The sequence below is a fragment of the Neofelis nebulosa genome, chromosome 10 (assembly GCF_028018385.1).
Source record: "Neofelis nebulosa isolate mNeoNeb1 chromosome 10, mNeoNeb1.pri, whole genome shotgun sequence".
Taxonomy (NCBI): Eukaryota; Metazoa; Chordata; class Mammalia; order Carnivora; family Felidae; genus Neofelis; species Neofelis nebulosa.
The window spans coordinates 90260359-90286018 of NC_080791.1; the positions used below are offsets into that span (position 1 = coordinate 90260359).

Sequence of the window (25660 nt, forward strand, 5' to 3'; positions counted from 1 at the left end):
TTCATCTAGGGCTCGAACTCATGAACTGTGAGATCATGACTTGAGCCCAAGTCAGACACTCAAGCAACTGAGCCACCGAGGAGCCCCATATCCGCCAGTCTTTTTAAAGGGGTGTTATTGATAACTTTTCTTTCCTACTCTAAAAATAATAATTTAAATGAATATACATTTACTGGATTGATATCTAGAGACAGAATGAGGTATTGGTTCTCTTAGTAATAAACGTGCTGTATTAGATGTTTCTTGACAGAACTAGGTTTGGGAAAATGTAATATCATTTATGGCAAATTCCAAGTCAAAAGGCAATGTTCTATGGTAGAGTAGAATTTGGTGGTGTATAAATCATTTGAAATTCCTGTGACTGTGGGTTAGAATGGCTGCCTATTCAAGCTAAGTTTACCAAGAAATGCCCGAGAGTGGTACAGAAATAGACAAGTCCTAGGTGGTCTCACAGAGAGAACTGTGACCATACTGAGAGAGGAAGGGCAGAATGATCTCCTCCATCATATGAGCCCAGTAGGGACCCAGGAAGCAGCTGAGAGAAAGCTAGATATAATGATGTCTGGTGGTTAAGGCTGAGATACAACTCAGGAGTCATCATGAAGCTGATAACCTTGGCCCTGTGGGGGTGTGGGTATTGTGGCAGAAGCCAGTGAGAAGGGATGACGACCCTTAAGGACAAAATGCTTCAACCCTACTCATTCCCACTTCTGGAAACCCAGTATTATGTTTCTCCCTGGAACCTGGATAAAAAGCTGGGTAAAGAGGGTAGACCCTAAATTTATTGAAATTAAATTTCCAACACACAGTAAAGGTGATGCATAATACGATGTGAGTTATATAAAAATACAGATGGTTTTGTCTCTTGTACTGCTGAGTATATAAGCAGAGATTTGTAAGTGCTATGGCCATCAAGGAGGTAATGAGGTTCAGAACAGCCTTTCTGAGGGAGAAGGTATCTGAACTGAGATGTAGAGTGGGTAGGAATGGGCCAGATAGCCTAGGATATTAGCAGGAGTTATAAAGCACCAGAGGAAAGGCATGCCCAGCAGAAGGGATGGGTTGCTCAAAAGCTTAGTTTAGCATTTTTGGAGATTGAATACAAAATGCGAAGAGTAGTGGGGCGCCTGGGTGGCTCAGTCAGTTAAGCATCTGACTCAGGCTCAGGTCATGATCTCGCGGTCCGTGAGTTCGAGCCCCGCGTCAGGCTCTGTGCTGACAGCTCAGAGACTGGAGCCTGTTTCAGATTCTGTGTCTCCCTGTCTCTCTGACCCTCCCCCATTCATGCTGTCTCTCCCTGTCTCAAAAATAAATAAACGTTAAATAAAATTAAAAAAAAAAAAACAAAATGCGAAGAGTAGTGAAACAGGAGGGGGAGGGGACAGGGCAAACAGTATGAATGCAGTTGTATATGACTTTAGTTTACCGATGAAAACCTCAGGGAGCCGGCCCCTTGCTTTAGGGTCACACCATTCCATACTCCCTTTGTTTACTATGTTTTAACCAGACTGACCTTTCAGTTCCTCAAACGTGATAAGCTTCATCTCACCCCAGGGACTTCAGACTAACTATTCCTTTTCCTTATGCTTCCTCTCTTTCTAAGACATTCAGCCCCTTAAAATGGTCACCTTGGAAAGCCAAATACTTATTTATTGATATTATTCTATGTAAGCAGTTTCCAGACTTATCTTTAGGACATATTTATGAGCCATATCAGAAAGACCATTTGTACTCAGACTTTCTTTTTTCTTTTTAACCTAAAGTGGTAATACTGAGAGTTATACCCTACTAGGGCTTTGGATGACATTTGTCTGTTTCCAGAGATGTTTCCTACTCCATCTCTAATGGTGGAAGAAGGACAGTTGTTAAGTGTCTTCAAAGGAATGAACCATAGGACCCGAAGGTGACTGAAGTGTGAGTTCTATAAATGTTTTAAGCAAAGGCAGTATATCATTAGAATAAGTGAATCCTTTTCTAATGTGGTCCATTTGAATGTTTGCATGTGCTTATCAGAACAGAAACTTCATCATCTTTAATGTCAGCTGCTGAATTCACTTAGGACTTAAAAAGACCTAATTCTACTAAAAAATATGGTAGTAAAACCAAAGTACTTGCTTTCACGACACATACTCATATAACACACACACACACACACACACACACACACACACACACACACACTCTAAAAGTAGCTATGCTGGCGGCATCTGAGTTTAACTATAGAACCCAGTGAGTTCAGAATTAAATCACTTAGATTATCATTGACTACAAAATAAATATGGTAATAATTCTTCAGCTACTCAGTCACTATAGATGAGTTAAGGGAATGTATCTACCTCTTGAAGAAATAACCCTTTTGAACTTTGTAAAGGATATTTCAGTTCTAACTTATGACACTTCCTATGAACAACAGAAAAAAGAAATCAAAGTAGAGTGATCCTGAGAAAATTAAATAGTATAATTTTGTCCTTAATTGGGTAACTATGCATATTAATAATGAGAAATCGATATAAATAAGACATTTTAATGCTTTATTGGTTTTACATAGATGACAAAAACAACAAAAAATCAAAGCAAAGGTATAGCAAATGCTTCAAAAGGAGTATTCATTAAGCAACATTACTGAAACAAACAACAGGACTTAATTCATCCAAGTTAGTTTTAGTAGCTAAGACATGGAACTGGTAGCAGACGAACTTGTATTCCAGGGATTTATCTCCTGTATGGTCATGTGCCCCCTAAATCTGGCAATAGAACTTCACACACTGTGGACTTTCAATGAATACTGATGAATAGGAAGCTGTGGCTTAAGCTCCTAGGATAAAGTAAGATGCTTTTCTAGAAAAATACTCCAAAAGGAAAGACATTGATTTCTAAGGTCATCTAATTATCAGTTGATGTCTTAAAGCCTCAAAGTGAACAGTCTTTTTAAACTCTCTTTCTAGAAAGTATCTAATTGAACCATAGCAAGTTCATTGATTTTGCAATTTTCATTGGCATCCAACACCACATGTCAACTAGACACATACACACACAAATTTATTTTTCCCCACTTAAAATCTTATACCTATTAACTTTAGAACATTCTTTAACTTCTTTTATTGGGGGGAAATAATACTATTGTTCTTTATGAGATTTTAACTGGTGGTCTTTTCTTAGCGTGCTCTGACTTATTCCCTTTTCCCAGACTGCTAAGTAGCAGTGGACTTCAGTTTTCATTAAATCTCTCAAAAAATTGGTTCAAGCAATTGGCCTTGGTCCATCATCTGTGCACCAGACAGGGCAGAGAGGGGGAATCCTCTGAATAAAGTCATGCAGGTAACTTGATAACATATAACACACTTGATGTAGAGTCCTTTTCTCCTCCTTCATGTCAATGGAGACTATGTTACAGCTTAAATAAGCTTTATGGAACTTTTTCTGTTCATAGATATAATCAAGAGACCAGTTTAGAGTTAGAGACATATAAAGAGTACTAGCATGGGATACAGGTGATCTTGGTTTTAATTTTTGGCCAACCATCAAATTGTTATATTGTGCAAAAAATTCATTTAATTCCTTTGGGTGTTAGTTTCTTTACTGGCTTAATTTTGTCTTAACTACTCTATAGCTTATTTGTTATGAAAAATTATATGAAGGATATAAACATATCTTGATTATTACTACTGCCTCTGTATTGAAGATTGCTTGAATGAAAAAATTCAGGTCAGAAATTCTCATTTAAGATACCTTTGACTAAAATTTTTTCAAGCATTTAGCATTGTATTATGAGCACTTTCCCCTGGCACTTGATTCATAAGACTAAAAGAAAACACGGGCATTTTCAATAAACAAAAATAGAAATATAATTTTCATCATTGTTATGATTCTTTAAAACAGGTTTAAAAATTTGATGCACTTGAATTTGGAAGACATTTGTGAAACTAATCAAACAGCCTTCTAAGAAAAGATTTCTTGGCAGGAGTAAAAATTTTCCCAGAACCTTTTTTGTGGAGGGATTTCAGTGGAGGCTTTTTTAAAGGTAGGTCTCTTTTGGGGGTTTGTAGTGCTCTTGCTATCTTCACATGCTCATTGCAGTAATACTTGTTGCTTCCTTCTGATAGATGGATGAGTGTGCGTTCTGCCAGATCCATGCATTGGGCATGGACCCAGTGCCCATCTCCATGAGAGCAGTAGATCATGGCAGGTTTATTGAGCTCAGTTGAATAAAATGGTACCCAAGTGTTGATATCCACATCACAAGTAGCACAGCATGTAATCCAGTAGCCTGTCTCAGACTCATCTTCTTCATCGTCTTCGTTATAGGTGTCAAATTCATCATCGCCATCAAAACTATTTGCTTCTGCACTGAAACAAAATTCTTCTGAGTCTTCAAAGGGAGTGGAGTCCCCTGGGTCTTCTGTTGATGTCTGACTATTTGTGAGTGTTTTCTGATCTTCATTCACATCATCTTCAGCACATTTCAACATATAAAAATAGAATGCCTCTGAAGAAGCCTGTTTATTGTCTCCTGGTATGCCAAGGAAAACATTTCCATTTCCCATGTTGCTCCCAAACCAGATCTTGCTGTGCTTAATATCTGGGGTCCAATCTGGGGTCTCCATCTCACGAATTTCTATCTTGTTGTCCACAAAAGAGACAATGTTGCAGACCATTCTCTTTTGATTTTCAAGCTGATAGCCACCAACAATAACAAATTCATCATTGTTTGTTTGAGTCAGGATCGCACTGGAGACAGAGATGCCTCCTGGCAATACTGTGCAATTCACAGCTGGGCTACCCAGTGGGAGATCAACCTTTATGCTGTATAGGTTGCCAGGGCGGATGTTATTGGCAAGTGAGTGTCCTCCTAAAATATAAATGGTATCATTTCTGGCAATGGAGACATGAAAAGATAACCCATCCTGAAGTTCTGGCAGAATGTATGACGTAGAACACCCAAATTCAAAATCTACCAGGAAAACATGGGGCAGACAGTCAGCTACACTATTCCATTTTTCTGTGATTCTTTGGGCAGAAGGCATGTATGACCGTCCTCCAAAGAGAACACCCATACTTCTCCCTCGACTATACACCACATCAATGGAATGACCATATCTGGCTTCAGGAACATCTCCTACCAAGTCTTTCTCCGTGCAGCAAAAAGTAACTTTTTTGTTGTTCTTGCCAACAACAGACATGACATAAATCTTATCTGAAAGCTCATTATTTGGTGTTTTCCCTCCATGGATGATATATTGATGCTTTTCAGACTCTAAGCTGCCTCTGAAGATGCAAGTGGCTGGGTAACGAAGAGGAGGAAGGTAGCAGGAATCCTTAGAGAAAACTGCAGGCTTCAGTTTGAGATGGTTATGCTTTACATCAAAGTGGAAAACTCCAGTGGGGCAGGATCTCTTGGGCCAGCCTTTTTGGCCAAAGAAGAAAACTTGCCCATCAAAATTCATCAGTGAGAAGCCTGGTTGTATTAAGGCTGTATTATTACTGACTGTTATCATCTGTAGTGACATATTTTCTGATAGTGGATGGATCTTTTATCTGAAAGAATTACACACACAAAATTACTGTATCTCTTCATATAAATCATTATGTTTGCATCACCTTACATGTAAAACGCTTATTTAAAAAAAGTTCTTCCACAAGCTTGTAGAGGGACTGAATTAGCAAAATCCAGGCAGCTAGGTAAGTAAAGAGCCACAGAACCTTCCTTCCTAATAGGATCCAAGCAGTTGGGACATGTTTTCGACATGGACCATCCTCCCTTAGATTTCTGGGAATTGTAGTCCTATCCCCCCCACCCTCTCCACGGATTCACCGCTTGTCGGCCGAAAGAACTACATTTCCCAGGAATCCGTTCTCTATGGGATGCGTGGTTGGAGACAGTTTCTGTTGCTCCAGGAGAAGCGACTCCTGGGATGCCCCTCTGAATAAAGACGCTCAAAGTGCGGAGTGACTAGAAGGGAGCCAAAGCGGAAAACTAGGGAACGGGAGGTGAGCGCGGCTGACGCAGACCTAACATCCGGGTTACGGGAAGGCTGCAGCACCAGGAGGGGCGTCAGGCCGACTGCTGCCAAGTGTTCCCGGTGCCTCTCCGGGGACTCTTAAACAAGTGACCCCGTAGGAAGCACAGTTGTTTCTGGCCCTAGTGGGGTTGCCTGGAAACCGCAGCTTAGAAGGAAGCCCCGGATGAGGCGTCCTAGCGGACTCCTGCCTGGATGCTTTCGAGGACTCGAGTCAGTTACACCCCTGAACGTCCTTAGGTTGCTGGGTCGGGGCGGGGGGTGGTGTGGAGGACCTGAGGTCACAGAAGCTGTGACTGTTTTACGGAAGCCAAAGACCAGGCTCTGAATACCTGGAGCGCGGGGGAGAAATTACCTGATAATGATTTCGTAGTGGAAACACTAATTGGATTTCAACGAGTGTCTTGGCAAAAGCCCCTGGTTTTTCCTCAATCGCTCTTGCTCCTGCATTTAGGGTTCTTTCAGGGAAGCAGAGAAGGTTCCTAAATACCCCCCTGCCTCCATTCTCTCTTCCTCTTACCTCTAGGAAAATACAGCTGTTATTTCAGATCGCTCTTTCCTGCACAAAACATTTGACATAAGCCTTTAGAAACGCTGTCGTAAGCAGGTACTAAGCAAAGAGGTGCCAGAATTATTCAGGATTTAATATTAGTCATAATATTTTTTAAAAAGCTATTTATTAGATGAACTCAGCTGGATACATTTTTATTTTATTATTATCACTTACCTTAGGGAGATGCCAGGAGCCTTAATGAGAAATATACTCTGTTTGCAGAGTGAGGTCCTAGGCACCAAAGGTTAAAGGAATCAAAAGGGTACAGATTCCCGACTGTTCAGAGTAAATTATTACTATGCTTCAAAAACAGGATGAAACAGTGTCTCTGAATATGGTTCTCAGTAGAGTATGGACTCTGAAGGCCGTTGGCTATAATCAAATCCTTTGTCTGTCACCTATTAACTATATGAACTTGGGCAAGTAATTTAACATCGCTCTGTCTCAGTTTCCTCATCTGTAAAATGAGATAATTTACCTACCTCCTTGGTTGATGTAAATTATCATTAGTAAATTACTGCATGTAAATTATTTACAATAGGGCTTTGCACACTGTGTTAGTTATAATTATGCTTGAACTTATCAAAAGTAGCGTTGTTAGTACACAATTACCTACAAGTCATGGCAGATGATACTTAATGTTGGAGATGGTTAAAAGAAATTTAGGATCTGGGATCTGGTCAGTGGGTATAGATTGATGAATTTTTTAGACTAATAAGAATTGGATAAGCATACACAATGGAGGTGCGGGTGGTGAGTTCAATTTAAATAACAGGAAATCATTCAGTCATTCTTCTGTTACCCTTTCTCCAACCTCTCCTTAAAAATGCAGACTTTGGGGGTGCCTGGGTGACTCAGTTGGCTAAGTGTCCGACTTCTGGTCAGGTCATGATCTCACGGTTTGTGGGTTTGAGCCCTGCATTGGGCTCTGTGCTGACAGTTTGGGGCCTGGAGCCTGCTTTGGATTCTGTGTCTCCCTCTCTCTGCCCCTCCCTTGCTCATGCCCTGTCTCTCTCTATCTCTCAAACATAAATAAATGTTAAAACATTTAAAAAAAATGCAGACTTTGCAGCCTGAGTCCAAATCTTGGTCAAGTTATTTTTTCTCTGTTCTTTCTTTTCTGTAAAATAGGAATAGTATTAGTATGTATTCATTGGGTTGTTTTGAAGGATAAATGGGATAACACATGTAAATCACATAGCACAGTGCCTGGCACATAATAAACATTTGATAAATGTTGGTTGATACTATAGTTTTTATCTTGCCTGCAAAGATTCCTTGGCCCATTTAGAATCTATGTGTTCAGTGTAGTGAGATTTTGGTAAGTCTTTTTGTCTTGAAGCACTTCTGTAGATCAGATGTAATTAACCACTAAATGTGCTCTTCTATTTAGTTTTAGTTTACTTGGGAGATTCCTCAAGGTGTGATATTTTAAGAATCACATCTTGTGGGTTATGAAACCAAGTGAGGACATGGTGAATGAGAAGGGTTATTGTTAAAGTCATGAAAGCAAGCCTGCCTCTTCTTCATGATGGTTTGTAGGTTCAGCAACTTGCCCTGCTTATGAAATCACATGGGTGTCTTTTTTATTCATGGCCCATCCAAGTATGCATGAGAGAAGGCCTGGTGCAACTAAGAACATGCTCTCCATAGGGATTAAAAGGAAGTATCGTTCCCTCAATTCAGTAAATGAAAACTGTAAGTGACTCAGCGTGATACATGCTTGTCAGACAGTTGTCCGCTTCTGGGTAGGGAGAGCACTGAAGCCAAAGCCAGTTTGTTTTAAGTATCTCTGAAGACTGTTATTGGAATAAAAAGCAAGCTCTACAGGGGTCATGGAGTCCATATCCCAGGGGGTGAACATATACCAAGAACACTAGCTTTTAAACAGCAGACTTAAAAAAAAAAATTAATGTTTATTTATTTTTGAGAGAGACAGAGACAGAATGCGAGTGGGTTAGGGGCAGAGAGAGAGGGAGACACAGAATTGGAAGCAGGCTCCAGGCTCCAAGCTGTCAGCACAGAGCCCAATGCGGGGCTTGGACCCACGAACCCTGAGATCATGACCTGAGCTGAAGTCGGATGCTCAACCGCTCAACCAACTGAGCCACCCAGGTGCCCCAACAGCAGGCTTTTTAAAAAATAAGGTCTCATTGTGGCCTTTTGGCTTCATTTTAAGGTTGTCTTAGGGAATTTGGCTTCTCATAAGTGAAAATATGACTACTACAGATGAAACAAATACATTTTCTTAGGCAAGACATAAGGGATACTACCCATTTTTTTTTACAGCTTAGTTTGGTTCCCTAAAGATTTCTGACCTGTTCTCCTTTTGATGCCCTGCTCTTGATGCACCTCGTAATTTCAGGGCCCTAAAAAACAGGCGAGGTTTATTACTGTTAAGGTGAATTTCCTCCTCTTGTAATGCAGGTCAAGTATCTGTGTATTTAATGTTTAGATTACCCATTTAAAACCATGACCAGATGGCACACTTATTTAAAGAATAAACAGGAACACTGAAAGTATTTTCACATTAATTTGCCATATTTTTTTAGCTTTTGAAATTTGCTTTATTCACTTAAATATGCCCTCACTGGAGTGGACTATTGTATATTTTCCATAGTTTTAACATGACTATATTAGTCACATCTTGGTTTTTAAGAGTTTTTAAAAGGTAATACTAGAACTAAAATAATCTACTTTCTTTAAATAGTCTAGATAAAAAAGGAAGATTTGGAAAAAAAAAAAGATACTGTTCTTCAACTGAAGGAAGTTTCAAAGTCCACGCATTAAAGATTCTTTTTAAAAGACAGAAATAGAGGACCAATAAATTTATACAATTTTCCCAACCCCATGCTAACATTCCTCAGCAGGGAGGTTTTCATTTATTCACTGTGAAGCTAGGGCACAGTTGAAAATCAAAAGAGGACTAATGGTGTGAGGTCTGGGTTTGTAGTTTCCTGTGTCTGAACTGACTCTTTTTTTCCTTCCAAAGAAAGGTACTGTACTCGGAGGCATTAAATCTTACTGATCAGTGTTGCCCGTGTTTTCTTGATTGCTCCAAAAGAGTAGGTAACCTCATGTAACCACAGTCATTTCGGGCATGAATTAACACTATCTTGCACAGCTAATTGGGTCTGAGATATACGTTGTTTGCTTTTTTTGCTGGCACTGAAGCCAGGATTAGGTCTTTTTGTTTTGTTTTTTTTTTCCTGACACTTATGCCAGAGAAGCATTTATGTACTAAGATGAACACATGGGCTCTGATGCCACAGGAACTGAATCCTTGCAGCAGCCTGACAGCAGAAAGCCCCATAGTTTCCAAATTTTACAGCATCCCTTCCCCATCTGGACACCCAATGCATCTGTAACTCACCCGCTGCTAAAGTGGGGCATCGTCTTTCCCTTCAAGTTGACAAACGTAGGTGCCCATCTTTTAGCTTTGATAGAAATGAAGGTATCGGACCTACCTGAAGGCCAGAGAGGCTGCTCACCCCTCTCTGAATCTTTGCCGCTAAACCAGGTATTAAATGTCAGCACTTGGGGAAGATTCACTGACTGCCCACTCTGACTGTGGCAAGAGGAAGGCTCACAGTAAAGAGAATGTGTATATGTGCCTCCAGATGTTCCAGTGAACACTGATCTAACGGGAGTAACTGACTGTGACCTTTTTTTTTTTTTCTTTTCTTTAGATGGTTGAGGGAGATATCCACCGGGTACATGCTCAAGATTTAACTATTTCCTTACTGGCAAACAATGGAAACACAGTCAGCTATTTGTAAAGACCAAAACAAAACAAAACCTGGCTGAAACCTGACTTATATTTTTATTAAAAACATTTTAGAAAAATATAGAAGAAAATGAATATAATTGCTATGATTTAAATAACACTATTAAGAATCAAATGATAAATTATTTCCTAAAGCAGAGACCACTGATACCAATGTCAGTTATTTTGATCTTGAATTGCTCTTCAACAGTCTCATTTTCTTTAATGCAAAGCTCAGAAGTCATTCTAATTATTGGAGGCCTACTGCCAACTTCATATCATATATCAGGAGCTGCTGTGTAATATTACCCAGCAGAATGATTAAGCAAATGGGCTTTGGAGTCAAACTGACCTGGTTTTCTTTACCAGCTCTGCCATTTTCCACTGGAGTCATCCTAATCTCTAAGCCTCTGATTGTCTGTCTCTGTAGTGGGAATAATAGAAATAGTCACCCCAAAAGATTGTTGCAAAAAGATTAAATAAGATAATGTCTTTATTTTTTTTAATTACAATTTTAAAAAAATGTTTATTATTTTGAGAGAGAGAGACAGACAGACAGACAGAGCGCCAGCAGGGGAGGGGTAGAGAGATACAGAACTCGAAGCAGGTCCCAGGCTCTGAGCTGTCAGCACAGAGCCTGATGGGGAGCTCAAACTTGCAGACCGCGAGATGGTGACCTCAGCTAAAGTTGGATACTTAGCTGACTGAGCCACCCAGGTGCCCCTCAGTTAGTATCTTTAAAGTGCTCAGTGCCCAGTAGCAACAAATGAGCGTTCCTATAGCTGCACATCCTCACCAGCATTTGGTGTTGTCAGTGTTCTGGATTCTGGTCATTCTAATAGCTGTGTAGTAGGATTTCATTGTTGTTTTAGTTTGTATTTCCCAGATCACATATGATGTGGAACATCTCTTCAGGTTTTTTGTTTGTTTGTTTTTGTCATCTGTATGTCTTTGTCAGGTATCTCTGAGTTTTTGTTTTGTTTTGTTTTGTTTTGTTTTGCCAGGTTGTTTGTTTTCTTATTGTTGACTTTAAGAGTTCTTTGTATATTTTGGATAACAGTCCTTTGTCAGATGTGTTTCTGGCAAATATCTTCTCCCAGTCTGTGGCTTTTCTTTCTATTCTCTTGTCAGTGTCTTTAGCAGAGCAGAAGTTTTTAACTTTAATAAGTTATTATCAATTATTTCTTTCATAGATTGTACCTTTGGTATTATATCTAAAAAGTGGTTGCCAGACCCATGAGCTATGAACTTTATGGTTTTGCATTTTTTTTGTTTAGGTCTGTGATCCATTTGAGTTAATTCTTGTGAAGGGTGTAAGGTCTGTGGCTAGATTAATTTTTCACATGTGGAGATGCAGTTCTAGAATCTTTGTTGAAAAGACTGTGTGTATGTCTACTCTATTGCCTTTGTTTCTTTGTTAAAGATCAGTTGATTGTGTTTATGTGAGTCTATTTCAGTGCTCTCGGCTCTGTTCGATTGATCTGTTTGTCTATTTAACTAATACCACACTGTCTTGATTACTATAGCTGACTTAATTTTAAAGCAACTCATTAAAAACAGTTCCATCAGGAGAAATATATACCACTCATTAGCTTATTGCCTAATCATAAAATTTTTTATTTGTGCTCTATTACAATGTTTATCCAAATGTATATACATTTTACCTGATTATAATAAATAAGAATGCATTTAAATTTTATTTTCTCTTTTTAATGTAACATTATTTCATATACACTATGAAATGTATATTTTATTTCCACCTTTATGATTTTTAATAACTTTCTAAAATTCCATTCAGTAAATGTAAGATAATTTTTCTGACTAACCACCATTGTTGGTTATTTAATCAGTTTCCGTGTGGCTTAGATGATAGAATGCATGATCAGAAGTAGACAGATCTGGATTTGAGTCTCAGTTTTGCCACTTACTAGCTAAATTCTCCTTTTGAGCTTCAGTTTCCTTATCTCTAAAACAGGAATGATCCCTGCTTTGTTGTAAGAATTAATGGATACAAAGTGTCTGATATAAAAGAGTGTACTAGTAAATCTTGTCTGATGATGATGATGATGCTATAAATATATTTGTACAAGTGACTGAGTTTTTGCAAAATTTTAGTATATATATGTTCAGGGTTGATTTTTTAAAAAACTAATGAGTAGCTCAGTTGTTTGGCTGATTTTCATCATTTGAAGTGTTGGTCCATCCTTTAAAAAGGCATCATCATCTCTTCTAGTTACTTCCATGATGATTTTTTTCTTTGTCTGCAAAAGAGTATTGGATTATTTCCCTAATCTGTTCATGGTGTTATATGATGATTATAGTACTTGAAATTCCAGCACCAATGACAGCTCTCATAAAGTTGATGTATTGGGTATCTCCACAGTAAATACAAAATAAGAAATGCAACATAGTAACCATGGGTAGGTTTAGGCAAATATTTTAGCCTTTCTGTGTTACTAACATCAGAAAACAGGCAGTTTGTTGCTGAATGGGTTAGTTGTTTTCTGAAGCAGCTGGAATTAGCAACACATTTGGAAATGGATTTTAAAACCTTTAGCCTTTGCCACACCATTAGGAGAGCATTAGATTTGCAGTGATCTCAGTCAAGATCCCAATCTACTGAAATGCTCAGCATAGAAACTAAATGTGAAATAGTAAACTGTATTTATTGTGCATCCACTATGTATAGGGGCATGTGGAGAATTAGAAAAATTATCACAGACACAAATCTTGTCTTTAAGAGACATACATAGTAATGGGACAAAGCAACTTTACATCCTTCCTTACACTTACCCTTAGAAGGTCTTAAAAGTTCACCAGGAAATTGTAATTATAGGTTACTCAGCCCATTCTTAAACCCCTTTGGCACAATCTAATTCAAACTTCTGCTGAGGGGCACCTGCGTGGCTCAGTTGGTTAAGCATCTGATTTTGGCTCAGGTCATGATCTCCCGGTTTGTGGGTTCGAGCCCTGCATCAGGTTCTGTGCTGACAGCTCAGAGCCTATAAAGCCTGCTTCAGATTCTGTGTCTCCCTCTCTCTCTGCCCCTCCCTCACTCAACTCTCTGTCTCAAAAATAAACATTTTTTTAAAATTTAAAACAAAACTACTGAAATATATTAATTTCTCCTACCTTAATCCAAAACACAGTGGATAATTAAAGAATGAGAGTCAGTGCAATTACAGAATAAAATAATTTTTCTTTCACAGTGGGGAGATAAAAGTAAGAGGATATACTGACATAGTAATTGAACAATTAGGAAGCATAATTGGAGAAAAATAGAATGCCAGAGATGGGGGACAGCTTCAAGTCCAGTGCCTTTATTTTCACATTCAAACTACTTTAAGGTCAGAGAAGTTAAATAACAGAACAAGGGTAGCAGAGCTGCAGGGGTGTGTATCCATGGTGGGTTGAGGGGACGCAGGGGAGGGACACTCTTCTGTGAACTCATGATTGGTTTTCAAGAAGTACAGAGTGCCTCTCAAGCATTTCCATCCCCATTTTGCAAATGGAGAAAAAATTACATTGCTGCTCAACGAATTAATAAGTTTGAGTCAAGGACAACTTTTCATAGCATTCGGATAGGAATAGACAATTTTTACTTTTTAAATAAGTGGCTGATGTTTAAGGAAATAATATAAACAGCCTAGGAAAAGGAGATATTTGACTTGTTGAGTGAATCCCGTAATGGGAGCCACAATGGAAACTGGCAGAGAGGAGAAAAGAGGCAGGAAAAGGAAGTCTATGGAAGGAAGCAAACTACAGTTAGTATGATGGATTGTCAAAAGAAGGACATGACAAGTGACCTGTCACTTTTTATTTAGGACAATTAATTAAATATGGCCACCTGACTGCAATGACTGGTATTTTCCTCTTCATTGTTCTGTGATTTAAGGTGGACTCTGCTGTAAAATAAAATGGAGAAAAATTGCAGAGGTGATTTACAATGTTGTACTAAAAAAAATTGACTTCAAAATTTTATTTTTAGAGAAGGAGGGATTTTGTGTTTCTTAGTTACTGTCTTTGGATATAGAAACCACATTTGTGTATGTGTGTTACATTGTGTACATTGAGGCAAAATTGCAATTAAAATGCTGAGATTAATTGGAAGCTAGGGAATTACTGTACTCCCTGTTAAAGCTCATTTATTATTCCACAGTCATAGTCATAGGAGTTTAGAATAAAAAATAGTTGAGAAATGCATCTTTAAAATCTTATTTCTTTCAAGAAATGTCAAATGAAAAGGTCGATTTTATTTGCAAGATCTGGCATTTTGAAGCACTTAGAAATGAATTTCTGCAAGCAGAGTTGGTTTAGTTGGGTTTGTCTACACTTGCTTCTAACTGGCTGTGTGGATTTTGCTTTAAAGCAGGATTTCTGGTATTGTAACAGTACTGTGCACTGTGCAGGTGGCTTACAGACTCAGGACGCTGGAGAGAAGGGGATAGCTTTAATTAAGAGTGGATACCTTTGTGCTGCAATTACTATGCAATACAGGTAACATAGGCATTAATGGGGCATTGCATCCCTTGTGAAGGTGGGATTACAACTGAGCTAAAAAAAATTCTCTTATGATTGAAATATTATTGCATGGTTATAGAGCCATAAAGTTGACTCAGAAACTCTACTGCCTCTACTGGATTCACAGCTTTATCAGGCACCTTGAAAAAATGTTCGATGAAAGACTCGTCACCATTCATAACGCACTGATGTAGTTGATCACATTTCTGAAGATAGGAGATCAGTTTTGAAAGTGGTTGAAGGACATGTGTGGCACATTTTTCTTGATAAATGGACTAGCCTAGAGTTAATGTACTTGTTGGAGTTTTACTAGGGGGTGAAGATAGGGTATTTACTTGTGATTACCCATAATGAAATTTTTCAACAAAGCAAATAATCAAAAGTGGTAGTGAAAAAGTAGTCTTTCTGATTTCCCAAACAGTGGATTTTCTGAAATTTGTCTTATGGGTATATCCTTCAGATTCCATATCCACTGGTAATCTGCTTTTTTAAAAAAATTATAGGAAACGAGTGGGGGGAGGAAGTTTGAATGCTTAACTGTGTGCATTTTTCTTTGCTTAATGGAATTAATAACTGTGTAATTGAAAACAATCTAATACTCAGTTGACCTGCCTCAGTGAGTCAATGCAGACATTTCTGGATTGACTTAAACAGCTTGAAGGAAGAGTATATTTTGGGGACATAAAATTGATTTTATACAATCTGCTGATGAACAGTAAGGCTTAATGAATGATAGCCTCAAGAAACCTCATTACAGTAGCTTGGATGGATGAGCAGGAAAGGGAAGCAAATTTTTCAACAGGAAAGTTTCTGCTTCAACATGTAATTTTATAGATTAGTGTTATTCCCATTCCCCCAGAGCTTTCTGCAGGGGAAAAACAATCAACATGCATAATTTTATTTTCTTAAATCTTTTCTTTTACCTTACTTGCCTTAGCCTTCTTCTCTTGCTCCCCTTTTCCCCTTTTAAACTTTTAACTTTGAAATAATCACAGATCACAGAACGGATTCATGTGAGGTTGCAAAAAAAATGTATAGGGAGGGAGATTTTGCGCACTCTTGTTGCAGCCTTTTGCAATGTTAACATCTTGTGTATCTGTGTACATTATAAAAGTCAGGAAATTGATATTGGTACAATCCATAGAACATATCCCGGTTTTACCAGTTACATATGCACAATTTGTGTGTGTAGTTCAGCTGTCTGACATGCGTAGCCACATGTCCAAATACGACAGTCAAGATACCCAGCTCTATCACCACTGCCAGACTAATGTTACCCCACTTATATCCACAACACAAAATTGGTGTTCTCACAATTTTTCTGATGATTTGTCTCACCCATTCTGATGAGTGTGTAGGGGTATCTCATTGTGGCTTTAATTTACATTCCTTTAATGGCTAATGATATTAACATCTTTCCATTAGATTATTTACAATTTATATATCCTCTTTGGTGAAATGTCTGTGCATGTCTTTAGTTTTTTTTTTTAACTGGACTTTTCTTTAATGTTGGGTTTTGAGAGTTCTTTATATGTTCCGTGTGCTAGTCCTGTGTTGGATGTGTAATTTATAAATGTTTTCTCCCAGCCTGTGATTCTTTTTTATCTTCTTAACAGGATCTTTCCCAGAGCAAAGTTTTGAATTTTGATGAGGTTTAACTTATCACATTTTCTTTTTTTTTTATTTCAAGTTTTTATTTAAATTCTATTTTTTAAAAATTTTAACTAATTATTTATTTATTTATTTTGAGACAGAGAGAGACAGCGTTAGCCGGGGAGGGGCAGAGAGATAGGGAGACACAGAATCAGAAGCAGGCTCCAGGCTCTGAGCTGTCAGCACAGAGCTGGATGCGGGGCTCGAACTCACAAACTGTGAGATCATGACCTGAGCCGAGGTCGGACACTCAACCAACTGAGCCACCCAGGCACCCTGTTAAATTCTACTTAACATATATTGTAAAATTGGTTTCAGGTGTAGAATTTAGTGATTCATCACTTATATATAACACCCAGTGCTCAGCACAAGTGACCTCCTTAATACCCATTACCCATTTAGCCCATCCCCCACCCACCTTCCTCCATCAACCTTCAGTTTGTTCTCTACACTTAAAAGTCTCTTATGGTTTGCTTCTCTCTTTTTTTCCCTCCTTCCCCTATGTTCACCTGTATACACACACACACACACACACACACACACACACACACACACACATATACACCACATCTTTATTTGTTCCTTAGTCAATGGACATTTGGGCCCTTTCCATAATTTGACTATTGTTGATACTGCTGCTATAAACGTTGGGGTGCATGTGCCCCTTTGGATCTGTATTTTTGTCTCCTTTGGGTAAATACCTAGTAGTGCAGTTGCTGGGTTATAGGGTATATCACTTTTTCTTCTTAGAGACATGCTTTTGGTGTCAGTTGTAAGAACTCTTTGCCTAGTCCTATGTCCTAAAGATTGTCTATATATTTTTTTCCTGCTTCTTTTATAAAATCCACTGTTTTGTCTTGATATGTTTTCATTGTTCTTACTATTACAGCCTTCATTAAAAAGTACTTTCACTCCATTCCATATTGCTCTAATTTAAAAATAATCACCAAAAAAATACAAAAAATAAAAACAATCACCATACATATGGATCATCAGAGTCATTCTTGTTACAAAAATGGAGTCCTGTACAGAGTGCATAGATTATAATCCTCTTTAGGAAAGGAACTAGATCTGTTTCTCTTAAGGCATCTCTTGTATCTGTGTTCATGGTGAGCATGTACTTAGCTCGCATGTTTTATTAGATGCAGCTTTTAGTATGGGTGTCTCTTTTTTCTCTTTTCCTCACGGTGAGATTTTGTCAAGGAAAAAAATAAGCTGCGAAATTCCTATTACTAAGACCATTGCATGGATGACAATACAACTTCTCTCTTCTGAAGCTCTGTAGTCGGCAGTAATCCCCAAGCTTTTTCACCTCCCTCCAAGTGCTGCCCTTAAAGCTCAATGCAGAAGTGTGCCTAGGGAAGTCTTTATATAGACATGTAGATGCTTATGCCATCAACATTTTGGTGATAATGAAGAATTCTGTGCCTTTAAGTGTTAGGAAAGTCTCGTTGGGAGAAGCTTATAACTTGAAGTGCAGTGTATTCTTTGATGCTAGAATTGTATGTTTTTATCTCATTCTGGTAAAACACAGCAGAGGAGTTACTGTGCACACACATATACACATATGCTTTGCCTTGCTTTGCCTCAAGGTTTTTGTATGTTGTTGAGGTACAGGATGTAGTTGGGGGCATGGTTACAACAATCCTGATGAGATTGCTGCCTTTTCCTTAACTTCCTGCTGCCTTCATGTTTGCCTTGAAATTCATAGTCATAAGCATGTTGTCATTACTGTTTTGATATGCAAACCATAGTACTGCTCCTCATCAGTAGTCCTTACTTGACAAAAACCCTACCTAAAGTTTCTTTGCCAGATTTATTCATTTATTCTCTGTCATTGGACTAGATGACCTCCAGGTTTCTCTCAACCCTGAGAATCTGTGACAATTTCAATCACTGGATTTCTTTCTCTCTTTAATATGATCTAAAAGACATAAAAAATATTAGAGGATGCAAAATAGGTGTAGTTCAGTCAAGGCAGAAGAAATCAGTTCATACCGGGTCTCTTCTATCATCTAAATAAATCAGTACACTTGCAATGTAATTTTGGTCTTTTTAAAATTTGCCCATTTTCCAAAAAATAAAAGAAGACCCATCCTGTGAAGTACCAAGGTTGATAGTTTCATCTCTGTAGGCAAGGTGAATTCTTTTGATAATATTCCATCTTACCATTCGGCACAGCAGGAGATCCTTGTTGAGCAGAACTATGAACATTTGAGGAAGTGGATTTTGACAGCCTCTGCACAACTCTTTAAAAATGTGTTGTTATTATTTTAAAATATCAGCAGTAAACCTCACAGTTTAAAAAAGACAACCCCATTTTTGTCAACGTACAATTCTTTATGCTGTTAAAAGCAGGTTATACACTTTGAGGGGAGACCAGCTCATGGCGACTTGTTTCCGAAGACTTACCACTCTTGCCTCTGAAGGTTGCAATTTGTTTAGGTAGGTTGCATTAGGCAGAGGTCTGCAGATAAACATCAAAGATGTGTTAAGTCAATGGTGATAATTCCACATGCCATGTTTCATAATTATGCTTTTCAGAGACCACAGAGCACTAATTGGCTTGGGTGGTTGTTAGTTTCATTATTTGGTAGTAGAAAACAGGACCCCGGGAAGGTTCTGTTATTTTCTCTCCATCTCTCAGTGACTGGATAGGAAGAGAACCGATCCTGTGGTCTTCCTGTGAAATTTAGTAGTCCAAGCAGAGCAAAATATCCTCCCTGTGTTTCCCTCTGGAGGCTGTGATTGTGAAAGTGTTGTGTGTGATTTTCCAGTCAATATTTCTACTCATTTACTTATCGTCACAAAAGTTCTGGGTCTTTCATGTGGAGCTCTAAGCCTTAAAATATAAAATCCATGCTAAAATAAAGGATCCTATTATGGGCAAGTCGCTCTCGCTCTCGCTCTCTCTCTCCCCCTTTTTCCTTTTTAGAAATAATACTTCACGATAAAAACAAATAAACGTGAATGGCAACTGAAAAAGCATTGCTTCCTTCTAGAAAACCACTAGGATTTGCATAAACCACTTGACTGTCTGGTAAATGATTACCTGCTCTGTCAGTCCCTGGGGACTTTTAACATTAGGCTATTTGCATTTTTAGAGATAAGGAAAGTTCTAAATTTGAAGGTGAGTATTTGTTACACTCTTCAGATGATGACAGTTTACAAAATTCTTTATAAAGTCAGTAAAAACATTACCTCTTCTGTATTGGGATAACCACATGAATTAAATTAAAGGCCTTGAAGGAGTTTGAATGTGTCCTGTGCATAGCCTGTTAATTATGTCCTTTTGGTAAAACTGAGATGTGTTAAGGCTAAAATCTCAGAATATTACCACTTTGAGAATTGGAAAAGAAGTTTAAAGGATTTTCTATTGTCACTCTTAAAGCATCCACAAGGAGACATTTACAGCAATGTAAAACAGCCTGGCCGCCTCTTTTCGGTATTTATCGGCTGAAGTAGATTTGAGGAAGAGATTGATGTCATACGGAGCTGGAATTTCACTGGGGTTCCATCCTGGAAAAGCAGATTGACGTTAACATTCTTGTAACTAAGTCCATGTCCTACTGACAGTGAAATAATAGCCACCTTTGAATTTATTATTTTTTATCTGGCAACTGCAAGCATAGTTTATTAAACTTCGAATTGCTGAAGCCTGGCAGTGTTATGGGTGAATTTGCATAAACTCTACCTGATACTTTTTCCTGTATTTAATTTTCAGGTTACAAATAGTTTGAAACAGTTTCTTTCATTTTGAGTTCATATATAGTTACATTAAAATTTTTCCTTTTATTTTTATTTTATTTTTTGTGGTTTTCAGACTTCGATAGCACCATATTTTTTCTAGGGTTGTAAAGCATGCGGGCTTATCTTGATTTATCTTGAGGTGACATCAATGCCTTCAAAGTCAGAGGGGGTTACACACAGTCAAGGCAGGTCTTTGTGGAGGCAATGGACAGAATACCAAGGCTGATCCATTATCATCATGATCATCATGGCTAACATTGTTTGACGGTTCATTTATATCCATTTAATTCTCACCGCAATCCTGTGAAGTATGCGAAACTTAACAATTCCTTACTTAAAACCCTTAGGGTCAGATGTGTTTCAGAATTCAGAGTTTTTTGGAGTTTAGAAAGGTAATCAGGGGTAATACCATGTGTCACACAAAATCTCCAGTGGGGTCCGGGAAAACACCTCAAAAGCATCCCCCTTAGAACTTCTTCAGGGAAACGTCTGAGTGGTCACACTGAGTAGAATTAATAAAAACCATAGACACTTTCATGTTAATTCAGGTCAGGTCTTGCCACCAAATGAGGTTGGCCATTATCTTATGAAAACATTTCTGTGTCTTTCTGAACTTCTGGTAGATACCAAATAAATAAATTTAATAACAGATAACAAAATTTTGTGCTTGTTTTGGAAAACTAGAAGAAGCTTGGTGCTTTCTCTCCCTCCTGTACACTATCAGAGAACACCCTCCTTTTTATTATCCCCCACGAATTCTACTTCTTAGGCAGTAATTACTCTTCTGCTTTCTGTAGATAGTAAATTTCTCAAAGCTATGATATTTCATACCGAATGAATGGAGTTTAACAAGGTGAAATGTCACAAGGAAAAACAAAGTTACACTGCAAGGATTGAGGCATTGTGTCCTAGCCGACACGCATTTAGCAGTATGTTAAGTAACTGACAATGTGAAGAGGCCACCAGCAATGTGAACACACTGCAGCATACAGTAGGAGTGCAGTATTCAGAATGTGGGAGTTATGGGGCGCCTGGGTGGCGCAGTCGGTTAAGCGTCCGACTTCAGCCAGGTCACGATCTCGCGGTCCGTGAGTTCGAGCCCCGCGTCAGGCTCTGAGCTGATGGCTCGGAGCCTGGAGCCTGTTTCCGATTCTGTGTCTCCCTCTCTCTCTGCCCCTCCCCCGTTCATGCTCTGTCTCTCTCTGTCCCAAAAATAAATAAAAAAAAACGTTGAAAAAAAAAAAAAATTAAAAAAAAAAAAAAAAAAAAGAATGTGGGAGTTAGTCAAACCTCACTGGATCCAGAGCGTATCTGGAGTCTTGTCTTCATTTCTGGTTGGCATACTTTAAAGGGATGCAGGCGGTGTGAAATCTCTTCCGGGTAGACTGCTCAGGAGAGCGGAACCGCTTGAAGCTGTGTCGTGTTAAGGCACAAGTGAAATAATTGGGCAAGTTTAGTTGAGTTTTGCCCGTTTCTAGCAGTATTTGACTACCCTACCTGCTCAAATGAGTAACGTTAGCTTCATATTGATGGGTGCCAGCTGTATGCCATGTCCTGAGCTATTTAGCACTTGGGATACAAAGAAGGAAAGACATGGGCCCTGCCTGTCACAGGCTTCATGTCTAATGGGACCCAGAAATCTATACAACTATTTCCAATACAGTATGTTAAGTGTAACCATAGACACAGTATGAGGCAGCACAGAGAAATTGTGATTAGCTCTCTGTGGTGATGGGGTTGGAAGGCCAAAGCCTCTGGAGAGAAACTGAATTCTTTTTTTTTTTTTTTTTTTTTCTTCATCGAGAGAGAGTGGGGGAGGGGGAGAGGGAGAGAAACTTTTTTGTAATTTTAAATGTTTATTTTGAGACAGAGAGAGGGAGAGTGTACACGTGCAAGCGGGGGAGGGGCAGAGAGAGAGAGGGAGGGAGAGAATCCCAAGCAGACTCTGAGCTGTCAGCATACAGCCTGACATGGGGCTTGAACTCACTAACCGTGAGATCATGATGACCTGGGCCTAAATCAAGAGTCAGACAAGTGTCTGACTGAACCACTCAGGTGTCCTGAAAGAGAGAGACAGGCAGACAGTGAGAGAGAGAATCTTCAGCAGGCTCCACGCTCAGCATGGGGCTTGACGCAGGGCTCAATCCCACTACCCCGGGATCCTGACCTGAGCTGAAATCGAGAGTTGGATACTCAACTGACTGAGCCACCCAGGCACCCCGAGAAACTGAATTCTGAGCTTGGTTTTGAAAAAAAAAAATTAAGTGAGTGAGATAAAATTGAGAAAGGACAGCATAGGCTTGTTCAAATATTTGGAAGGATGTTATGTATAAGAAGGATTGAAATTGTGCAATATGATCCCCAGGGGCTCAGGGCCCAGTTGGGGAAATGTGCAGGGAGAGAGATTTTGAAGGAGTCTTTGATAGAGCGGTCCAAAGGCTTCTTTGGAATGTTCAGAGTTCCCAGTCCTTGGATGTGTTAAAGCACAGACGAGTCAGTTGTTTGGTGGCAACAGTACAGTAGCACGTGGTGGGGGCAGGGGTATCACACAATGGCTAGAGGTGAAGCACAGTGAAGTGCTTAAGGGCATGGGTTCTAGATTTGACTCCTGGAACTGGTCCTTCTAACTACTGGCTCTGTGACCTGAGCTAGGATTGTTAGGAACTTAACATCGAAGGGCTCAGAACTGCACCCGGTACACAATGAGTGCTAAATAAGTAGCTAATGAATATTAGCTGTTATTGTTGTCGTTGGATATACCCTTTGAAGTACCTCTCACCTTGAAAGACTGAATTTCTGCAAATTTCTACAACATTTTCAAGAGAGGCTGGTACCCCAACTCTCTCTAGCTCATGCTTTTCTTTGTCCCATAGATAAAGTGGCCTCGTGAATAGGAATGCCTGCCCGAATATCAGAATTGGAGATCATGGATGAAGATCGATTAACTGAAGAAGTCTTGGATAAGTTTGTTAATTGTCATGAACAAACATATGAAGAATTTCTGAGCACTTTTCCTCATCTTTCAAAAGGTAAAATGGGGAAGTCAACTCTCTAGAGCAGTAGAGATAAAGAATTTTATTATAATTTTATGTCTTTGCTGTTTTTTCAAAAAGACTATTTAATAAGCATTCATTCATTCCTTTCCTTTGATCAGCTAATGCATATCAGGGATTTGAGACTGATGCATGCAAATTCCAACATTTTTCTACAACCAAGAGTTGTATTATGGAGTCAGAGCCATCGAATTTGAGAACTAAAAGAGACCCGAGAAATCATTTCGTATAATTCATTTGCTTTTGAAGAGATATAAGCGCAAAGAGTGGAGGTTTTTAAAAGCATGTTTAAAATGTTTAAGAAATATAGCGTAATATAGGCTATGGAGTTACACTGTATCCCTTTGGGTCCTGGCATTGCCACTTTCTAGGTATGTGACCTTGGGAGAGGCGGTTGAGTAAGGGGGGTGGGTAATAATGGTGCCTTAAAGGTTTATGAAGGTTAATTGAGAGACTCCAAGTAAAACCCTGAGCAGAGTGGCTAACACAAGAAATACTCAATGCTAGGCATTGTTGGTTGTTGTCACTGGGATGATAATGATGCTATGGTCACTGGAGAATGAAAACACCCCTCCAGACTGGAAGTGATAAACCGAAGCCTAAAGTCCAAGCCCATGTTGTGTGTTTCATTATGTGTCTTGCTCGCCTCATACAGTGGTGTTGTGTTTTTTCGATTGAGTCAACCTTTAAAAGTTGGGAAATGTTACATAAAAAATCTTAATTTATGGTCTTCTTTGATTAAGAGGGAAGACCTGTTACCTCTGATTTCCCTGATGGCAAGATCAGCTAGAGCTGGGGAGCCCTTGCCCTGTGAGCGCCCTGTTTGTCACACCCTCTGGCATTTGCACGTTGTGAAGAAGTGTGTATGCGTTGCCTGCTTCATTCACCGAATGGCTCCTGTAGGCATTTGAGTTTGTAGTCTTTGTTCTGGGTTCTGCCTCAGATGGCCTGCCATTGGCTCGGTCTCAACTTTGGTCCTTTCTGGGTCCCTGATCCACATTTGTGAGACAATTGGTTCTCCCCCTTGCTGCACATAGGACTCACCTGAGGGGTTTTTTAGAGCATGGTGATACCAGGGCCCACTCTAAATCTTAGCTGGGGCCCAGGAATTGGTATTTTGTAAAAATTCCCCTGGTTATTCTAATGCGTACCTGATTGAGAATAGGGAGTTTCATAATCTCTGGGGTGATCACACTTTCAAGATACTTCATGATTTTAAGTCATGATTCATGTGCCCTTAACAAATGTAAAAGAAGGGTATTTATAATGAAGAAAAGGAAAAGTGATTCTAACTGGTTACTTTGTGCAAGATAGTTGGAATATTGATATTTGTTTTGTTTACGCTTGAAAACTGTGGGCGATGTGTTTATTTACACTTAATGGAGAAATTAGGAAATATCTTGTTTACTTTGAGGCTGTGAACGATCTGTTTTGACATGATATGTCGATCAAATTAATCTTGCTTAAGGCCAAATCATCTTTTGGTCTATAAACTTGGGTTTGGGAAGATGTTTGCTTTCTCAGAGCCTAATGATTTAGTTCCATCCTTTCTGTACCTAACAAAGCAGTAGGAATGGTTGGGGTGGGGTGTGGAAACAAGGGCAAAACTAGCAGAATTAATATATTTTTTATGACAATTGCATTTTGTGTGTGGTGGTTTTTTGTTTTTTTGTTTTTTGTTTTTTTTTTGGAAAGAGTGTGTATGCAAGTGGGGGTGGAGTGGGGTGGGGGGAGAAGGCTGGAGAGAGAGAGAATCTTAAATAGGCTCCATGCTCAGTGTAGAGCCCAACGAGGGCCTCAATCCCACAACGGTGAGATCATGACCTGAGCCAAAATCAAGAGTCGAATACTTAACTGCCTGAGCCACCCAGGCGCCCCACCAATGGCATTTTGATAATCCAAATTATTTTGGAAGTTGCAAAGCTGACTTTATTTTCATACTCTGGAAAAGTAAGAACTTCTTGCAAGGACTTGAATGTTTTAAAGGGGTTATGATGTTTTTTGTTTTGGGGGTAAGGGGCATATTGTGTTTTCAGATTTCTGTAAGATCATTGCATGCTGAGAAAGAAACTGTTGCAGATGTGGTGAACTCATTCTGAGTTCAGTTTTGTGCCCCAAATTAGCTGAAATAAATGATGATGCAAGTTACATTAACTGCATCTCCAAGCACACTCTTTTTTTTTTTTCCTTTCAAAATATCCCTAGGCACCAGTTCACATTATAAACTAATGACCTGAAAAAATTCCTCTTAAAGCACAAAGAATCGTGAGTGCAAAAATGTGTCTTAAATCAGTAAGCATCCTTCCCCTCCCCACCCCCGAAACATTTAAGTACCTTCTGAAAAACC

At 39.0% G+C, this 25660-nt stretch overlaps 2 protein-coding genes across 9 annotated transcripts in view; one reads left to right on the top strand and one right to left on the bottom strand.

The window, feature by feature from the left end:
* Window positions 1–2517: 2517 nt before the first annotated feature.
* RAG2 (recombination activating 2) lies at window positions 2518–10198 on the bottom strand. Of its 2 annotated transcripts, none has more exons than XM_058688683.1 (2): window positions 10038–10198; window positions 2518–5535 (listed from the first exon to the last, which is right to left on the bottom strand). In XM_058688683.1, exon 2 carries the CDS (start codon window positions 5505–5507, stop codon window positions 3924–3926), a length of 1584 nt encoding a protein of 527 aa, XP_058544666.1. In that variant the 5' UTR covers window positions 5508–5535; window positions 10038–10198; the 3' UTR covers window positions 2518–3923. The 2 variants fall into 2 exon arrangements, with proteins under 2 accessions (XP_058544666.1, XP_058544667.1); XM_058688684.1 differs by lacking the exon at window positions 10038–10198 and adding an exon at window positions 6373–7478.
* Window positions 5827–25660, top strand: part of IFTAP (intraflagellar transport associated protein) — a 66634-nt gene continuing 46800 nt past the window's right edge. The window contains exons 1-3 of one of the 7 annotated variants that reach the window (XM_058688687.1): window positions 5836–5988; window positions 9563–9635; window positions 23134–23289. In XM_058688687.1, coding sequence (XP_058544670.1) covers window positions 23157–23289 — 133 coding nt within the window. In that variant the 5' untranslated portion in view covers window positions 5836–5988; window positions 9563–9635; window positions 23134–23156. Of the gene's footprint in view, window positions 5989–6075; window positions 6231–9562; window positions 9636–20090; window positions 20184–23133; window positions 23290–25660 lie in introns of those variants that run through there. The other 6 variants (XM_058688690.1, XM_058688689.1, XM_058688691.1 and 3 more) reach the window with 6 other exon arrangements.

Bases quoted from the DNA above. Each gene is read 5' to 3' on its own strand.
- RAG2 (XM_058688683.1), bottom strand. From the start codon at position 5,507: ATGTCACTACAGATGATAACAGTCAGTAATAATACAGCCTTAATACAA.